The following is a 7,792-nucleotide window of genomic DNA, read 5'->3' as shown; positions in this document are numbered from 1 at the left end:
AGAAACATAGAACTGATATGGACTGGTGAACAGTGGAAGCTTTGGATCAAATGTTGGATCGACAATGTATAATTCACGTACTAACCACATTAACATGGATCCTAATATTCCATGAAAAATCATAACCCTATCTAAAACCTTATGAGTGAATAATAATAACTAATAGTCATCCTAAGGTGAGACACAGCAGGCAAAAATATAAATGTTTTATGCATTGGTCAATTTTTTAGATTTTGGGCTAGTTCACTCCCTGAATATTTCAAACTACCATAAAGCAAATATCCAAATTATACATTTATGTGTATACTTTAATACATTTTTGTCTGATCGCAGCGTAATGGCCGTCATGACTGATATCTCTGCAAAGCTCTCTCTCCTGCACAACGCTACGTAACCCAAATAAGGACACTTCCTTTCTACCAGCAATGAAAAGTGAAAGTTCAAAGGGGGGTTTAACACTAAGAATGTAATCTCATTGGCTTGTGTTGGTATCTGATAACGTGATTTGTTCAGACGCATCACGTGGTATGCTTTGACACTTCCTTGTTTAGCTTTCAGCGGCACCTTTGAGGAATGAATGAAAATATCTAGCCCAACCAAGAATACATGTTCAATCTGTTAAAGAGTTGTGAATTTATCTTACAGTCTGCTGAATAAAAAACTATGGAGGTCAATTGTATTAACTCTATTAGACTGACACCTTACGGCCCTTCTGAGGAGGACCCTGATGAAGGCCACAAGCAGCATCGGTCTAAGAGAGTTAATACAATTGATCTTCATACTACAAGTGTTGCTGGAGTATTTTAACCTTTTCAAGTCTATCACTCTCCGTGCACCTTGGTAGTCGGTGAAGTTGTGCCAGAAAACCTTACTCTGCTTCTCCAATAAAAATAAAAATTGTAACATTATAACAATAAAAAATATTTGTCCACATAATAAACTTGGTGAGGCTGAGATGCCTTTCTCCTGCTGTAGCCAGCAAAATGTTTCTGTTTAATTGTTCAATATATTACAAATATTTTCTGTGCTTTACCTTTCTGTCAACAACAACCATGTTCATATGAATGCCTGGCACTTATATAATTATATCTTTATGACAGAGAAGACAGTGGATAGAGTTGGAAATCAGGGAGAGTGAGTAAGTAGGGAATGGCATGCTGCCGGGGAGCCACAGGTTGGATTTAAACCAAAGCTGCCTGCTTTGGGGACTGTAGCCTATGTACATGGGGCCTACATGAGGACATACAAACTGACCACCGCCCCTGCAATGATCACTTATAAAGACCATTATATAAAACAAAGGGAAGTGAGTCACTGATGCACCCAAGGATAAGATAAATTTATATTTAAAATAGAAACAACTAACCAATGGGGACAGGGGGGGCATCTCTCTCCTATGTTTTCAATTTAGTTTTAAGTACCAATTTCAAACCCTACGTGTCAGAGTTACATATTGCCCCTTTAAATGACAATCTGCACTATCTCTTAAGTAAGCCATAATTCTCTTCACTGACTGACTGGACAGGTTGGACTGGTCGGGTAGCAACTTGTTATAGGTTTTAATCAGAATCCAAACAACATTTTATGATTGTTAAACACATACACATGGGGCTGACATCAAGTCCAGTTTGTCTTTTGCCGTCTGAGCCACTAGTCCAAGAAAAGTGACTCCTGTCGGCCATTTGTAAAACTCCCAGCCAAACATTGAAAAAGTTTAAAACTTTCAGCGAAGAACCCATTGTTGAATTGTGAAGGGACCTTCACTACCTGCTGTATCTCTTTTTCTGTCTGCTGGGACAGATTGTCCAACCTCCATCTCTGAAGGTCTTTTATTTAACCTCTGACTTTACTGGCCTCAGAGGCAGAGCTCATTTGGTTCAAAAAAAGCTGACCTCATGTGGCAGATTGTGCTCTGCTGGCCACTGTCCTACTAACTGTGGAAGGTAAGTGGAGGATTTGTATGTATGTATTTGTACAGTATGTAAACTTGCCAATGCTCATATTTCTTATTTCATTAATACGAGTAAATTAATGTCTGGAAATGTTTGTTTTTGTAATTGAGCAGACTGTCTATTAGCAATGGGGTAGGCCTAATCAAACCTAATGTTTTACAGTAGTTCTAAGCTGTGTGCAGAATCATGAACCAAAAGAAATAGACAGTTGAGACCTGATTTTGATTTACTGATTTTAAGCCAAACTGTATTCCTATGACTCTTTTTTTTAAACAAAATCCGTTCCTATTTTGTTCAGTTTTTGTTTCCTTTCAAACAGATGGAGCCAGAATGCTGCTTTGAGTCCAGAAACACTTCATGTTTGAAGTCAAGTTATCCCATACCCCTACGTGTTACCCTCTACATCATTTTCGGGGTCATAATCATCCTAACAGTGTGTGGAAACCTTTTGGTCACTTTCTCAGTGGCTTATTTTAAGCAGCTCCATACTCCAACAAATTACCTGATTTTGTCTCTGGCTATGTCTGACCTGCTTTCAGGGATAATAGTCATGTTCCCTTTTATGATTCAAACAATTGAGTCTTGTTGGTATTTTGGGGACTTCTTCTGTAATGTCTACATGAGTTCTGCTCCCACGCTGTGTACAGCATCAATTATCACTCTTTCCTTCATAGCAGTTGACCGATACTACGCTGTTTGCCAACCTCTGCTTTACAGAAGTAAAATATCTGTGAATGTTGTGTTGATCATGATCCTGATCTGTTGGAGTATTTCAGTTATTTTAGGTTTTGGAATGATTTTTCTGAAGTTAAATATTTTGGGTGTTGAAGAGTTTTATTATAACCATGTTGCATGTGAAGGAGGATGTATTTTTTTTATGAGTAGAGTGTCTAGTACTGTCGCCGCAGTGATTTCTTTTTACTTGCCCGGAATAATAATGCTCTGTGTTTACCTTAAGATTTTCCTTGTGGCACAGACACAGTTTCGCAGCATACAAAATGCAGGATGTGTGAACTCAGTAAAAAAGTCAAACACAAGCCAGACAAAGGCCACTAAAACCCTGGCTATTGTAATGGGGGTTTTTCTGTGTTTTTGGACTCCATTTTTTGTCTGTAACATCATCAATCCTTTTATTAGTTACTCAACACCGCCAACATTTATTGTAACACTTGCATGGTTGGGATCCTTGAATTCTACTGTGAACCCTATGATATATGCATTCTTTTATAGTTGGTTCAGAAAGGCTTTTAAATTATTAACCTCAGGTAACATCTTTATATATGGCATTTCTGATACAACACTTTTCACTGAATAAACTGATGAAAATTTAACAATTTGGGAATTCAGTTTTTATTTTTACAAGCAAAATGTTCATGAAATTGTTGTAAATGTGCCTTTTGAATCAAATAGATCTGCTAATGGATCTTTTGGAAACAACTCGGACCACCACTGATTTAGTTGGTTGACCAGAATGCAGTGGATCTTTCTGCTGGGATTCCTCCAAGAATATGAACAGAAGCTATGTCATTTTAGCTACTGTCATTTTAGGTGAAACATAGATTTGATTTTTCAACATTGTAAAAATAATTGTGTCCTAAGCTTTCGAGTTTTCTTAACTTGTGAATAATCCTCTTCCTGAAATTCATCGCATTGGGTATCATTCAGTTAGAAAGTTAGAAAAAAAAGGGTGATTTGGTCCTTGGTGAGCAACACACCTATTAGTGGAGAATGTGTCACCTTCAACCTTTAACTGATTTTCTCTGAGAAATAGGAAATGTTGAAACTGTCACAACAGAACCATATCTTGAATATTTTCAGTAAGTAAGTCCTTCCCTCAGTAATCAACAGGGTAAGCTAATGAGTCATTTTGATGACCTGTAATTAAACTTGAGATAACACTTTATAATAACCATCATCTATTAAGGGTAAATAGATAATTAACCATTAGTTAATAGTTATTTTGTTACGTTCAGGTAAACAACAAGGAACTGGACCCAAGTGCAGAATCTGAAAAAAAAAGATTTATTTTAAATAAAGTTCAAAAGTCCACAACAAAACTTACTAACAAAATCCAACAGGAGAAAACAAGGAGCCACGAGGAAACACAAGGAGACACTAGTAAACTGACGACCGACATAGACCTACAACTAACATTCGACATACGACAATGAACTGACACAGAGGGCAAGAAACACACAACACAATACATATATACATACATATCCCACCCATACAAAAAAAACATGAGCCCACAATACAGTTTAATATGTGATATTTGCAACTCAGGCTAAAGTTTAAAAGTTTAAATGTCTTCTGTCCTTACTTAAAGGGGAGTCGTTATAAAGTGCAATTGCAGTAGGTAAAAAAGTATTTTTAAATCTGACCTTTTTGCAGCTTAGCTGCCGTAGCCTCCCACTAAATACACTCTTTTGTTCACACACAAGATTGTGTAAGGGATGCATGTTATTGTCCATAATGTTCAACAGTTTCTGTATCATCCTTCTCCCCATCACCACCTCCAGGGGCTCCACAGCAGTCCCAAGCACAGAGCCAGCCCTCCTAATCAGCTTGTTAAGCTTTTTAGAGTCACAAGCCCTGATGCTGCTGCCCCAACAGACGGCTGCAAAGAAAATGGCACTTGCCACAACAGTCTGATAAAACATGGATAACATTTTGCTATACACATTAAAAGACCTAAGCTTCCTCAAGAAGTAGAGTCTGCTCTGACCCTTCTTGTAGACAGCCTCTGTGTGGTGGCAGCCTCTTCCAGTCCATTGACTACAATCAATGACAGTAGAGAGTTGCTGCTCTGTCAGAATCCTTTGTTTGCTCAGCAGTAAGAGGCTTTCTTTTCCTCTTTAATCTTCAATCCATTTATTTAATAAAACAGAGCAATGGTTTTGGTGTGGTTAGAGGATCTATATGAGCTATTTCTGCACATCTGTCTGGTTTCAAAGAACTGTAAAAGCAGCAGTCTGCTTTCAGGAGGGCAGCACCAACCCAGACACTTCACAGCATCTGACTTTCGGTATTATCTGTTCTGGAGTCAGTTGTTTGGTATGGATAGAGACTTTAGCAGTCCTGAGGTTGTCTGGGTCAAACTGTCCAGCTGTGTGCATATTATCCTGTCTGACTGCCTGACCTGACTGGTGAAAGATGAAGTCAGTGCTGAAACTTCCACCATCAGGGTTGTAAATGATATCCTGATGAAAGCCTCTGAATGTGAATGCAGAGTGTAAGTGCTGCCTGAGAAGTGAATGTGAGCACAGTGGCAGCTATTTTCACTCCGTGCTTGAACAAAATCACTCCTGCTATCTGCTGCAGGATTTCAATTAGCAACTTTTTTGAAGTCGAAAAAGTTACAAAGAGCTGAAAAAGAGTTCCATGTTGCATCCTAGAGCTCCTGATGGGTATGGATATCTGACATAGGAACATAAAAAGCTCCTCCTGAATCACCCGGGGTTACCTTATGGGAGCAAATGTTACTTTAATGCTTTTCAAGGCTCTGTCCAACAAACCTCAAATCAAAGTGAATCAAAGTGTTATTTCTAAAAGAAAACCTGGTTGAAACTTGATCCTTTACCAAAGGCCGATAGATAAAAAGCTAATTCAGCTGTTTTTGACATTTTGTTACATCACAGTCATTTGCTTGACATCTCCCTCATTTGATTGACATCTCCCTCCCTCCACAGACATCACAAAGTCGAGCAGTACCCATTTCAGCTATCTGATTCAGAATCAGGGGATGAAGCAGAAGATCTGCCAAATTAAAAGTACCCATTCAGTTCTTCACTGAACGGTGAGTGACAACATTGCTTTCTCCAGAGTGGAAAAACAAACAAAGATATGATGCAATGTTAGCTTAGATGCTATTTCTTCTCAAATCTGCTAACATACAGTAGTTCAAAATCATTTCTCTATGTTACAATTCCCTTAGCAGATGCTTTTATCCAAAGCGACATACATCAGAGATTAAGTACAACAGTAATTCATCCATACACCGCCACCGAAGCAGCGGGAGCAATGCAGGGTTAAGTGTCTTGCCCAAGGACACATTGGACATGTTGCTCAGCTGGGGATCGATCCCTCGACCTACTGGTCGAGAGGCGATGACTCTACCAACTGAGTCACAGCCACCCCCTCTATATGTTTAAAAAATGTCATACTAATAACTATAAAGGCATCCTTGAAATGTTGAGATGACATGTTTGAAATGTATAAAAATGCTGGAAACATGTAGATTTCATAGCTTTCTATTGAAGATGTCATCTTCAGTGAAAATGGTCAAATGTCAGAGGTTGAATGAGGTTTAGCAGAAAAAACAGATTAGTCTCACATGGCTGAGAGCAGAAAGAGCTGGCATATGGAAGAGACATGATCTCACAGAGTGGGAGATTCTTCAACATTGATATTAATAATGGAGGATTTGAGGGGCTGTGTAGGAGGCTGAACAAGACGCATACCATGCATCCATATTTTATTAGAGCACTGCATGAAGACACTGCTGCTTTCCAGAGACAACGTTAAAATGTAAGCAATCAACGTCAGAGCAAGAGACTTTACATTCTTCTATAATATCAGATCCTCACAAGAGGCCACATATGACATCTCTCCATTAATGCATGTTCACAGGTCCTGTTTGTGTTTGCGTGCCATCCTCAAGCGGACACTTGACAAACTGCATGATTTTACACTTCCACATTGGCTTCATTTTTCAAGACTGGAGGTTGCCGCTTGGCAAAAATGCAACTTAATCTCAAAGGGACAATGATTCCAACAAAGCAGAGGACTCTAATGATATTCAACCTGACAGGAATCAGAATAATTAATAGAGAAAGTTGAGCCAGAGAGACATGCAAGTGAAGATTTAAATCATTTCCAACAGTAGTAACTGTTATTAAAGACTGACACTATCAGTAATAATATCGACACAGATAATCATGCTGAACACTTACAAATTACTAACTGTGAACCTTAAAGGGAAAATATATCAGTAATATTCATTTGAGTATAATGGAACTGATAAAAATCAAACTAAATAGTTGCAAAATATGTGAAGACAGCAACACTAACAGCTGCACAGGTGTCTGAAGAAGAGGTCATTCTCTGGTTTTCAGAAATTCCTCCTGAAGCTGTGTGACTACAGGTCTGTTCATACCTGTAGGCTGCTCTGCCACATTTCAGCTGCTAGTTCATTACCGGAAATAATAGTAAAGAAAAAACTGCATCTCTCTTGTATGTCATTATTTCATACCTCTGGCTCGAGATGGCGGGGTGTTCAACCCTCCAGCCAACCAGTCTAGGAGAGAACAAGCCCTGCTGACTCTGCATGGAGCAAAAACATATTTCACACACTCTAACTGTGCATGGAGACATACTCCTGTGAGGCTGTTTGCCCCTGCTGGGCTGCTCAGGGAATCTTATATAAAAATATGGATGTTCCAAGAGACTAACTTCAAAATTGATTAAATAAAAATTAAATGTTCATACTAGATAATTATTTGTCTACTAATCATGGGACAGAGTTGTGTGAAGAGTACTTAAAGACAGTAAGAAAAATATTTTTTTACCTGACACATTGTTATGGGGTAATTTGATATGTTGCCAGAATTTAATTCCTCATTGGAATAATTTAAAAGAAAGAAGAGGTTGGGCAACAATCAAAGCTAATTTTCACGATGTACTACAAGACCAAATTTTCCAATTTTTTTATCAATATTTTCAGATAGTTACTCTGGGATTTACAATTGTGCAATAAAATATAATGTATCTTTTGACATTTGAGTAATACTGTAACACTGTGACAGCTGCAGCCATGTTGACTTTATGGTGAGTTTTAC

The 7,792-nt window shown here is 38.3% G+C and overlaps 1 protein-coding gene across 1 annotated transcript; it reads left to right on the top strand.

Annotated features, from left to right (window-relative positions):
- Positions 1–2,271: 2,271 nt before the first annotated feature.
- On the top strand, positions 2,272–4,515 carry LOC114921185 (trace amine-associated receptor 1-like). Its single transcript, XM_065960512.1, has 3 exons — positions 2,272–2,560; positions 2,630–3,217; positions 4,439–4,515. The coding sequence occupies exons 1-3, from the start codon at positions 2,272–2,274 to the stop codon at positions 4,513–4,515; spliced, it is 954 nt and encodes a 317-aa protein (XP_065816584.1).
- The last annotated feature ends 3,277 nt before the right edge of the window (positions 4,516–7,792 follow it).

This window comes from Labrus bergylta, chromosome 11 (assembly GCF_963930695.1).
Source record: "Labrus bergylta chromosome 11, fLabBer1.1, whole genome shotgun sequence".
Lineage (NCBI taxonomy): Eukaryota > Metazoa > Chordata > Actinopteri > Labriformes > Labridae > Labrus > Labrus bergylta.
This window is presented reverse-complemented; position numbering and strand designations above follow the sequence as displayed.

Coding starts and splice junctions, on each gene's coding strand:
- LOC114921185 (XM_065960512.1), top strand. CDS start 2,272: ATGGAGCCAGAATGCTGCTTTGAGTCCAGAAACACTTCATGTTTGAAG. Junction 2,561..2,629: donor GTATTTTGGGGACTTCTTCT/GTAATGTCTACA, acceptor CCTTCATAGCAG/TTGACCGATACTACGCTGTT. Junction 3,218..4,438: donor TTTTAAATTATTAACCTCAG/GTAACATCTTTA, acceptor AATGTTCAACAG/TTTCTGTATCATCCTTCTCC.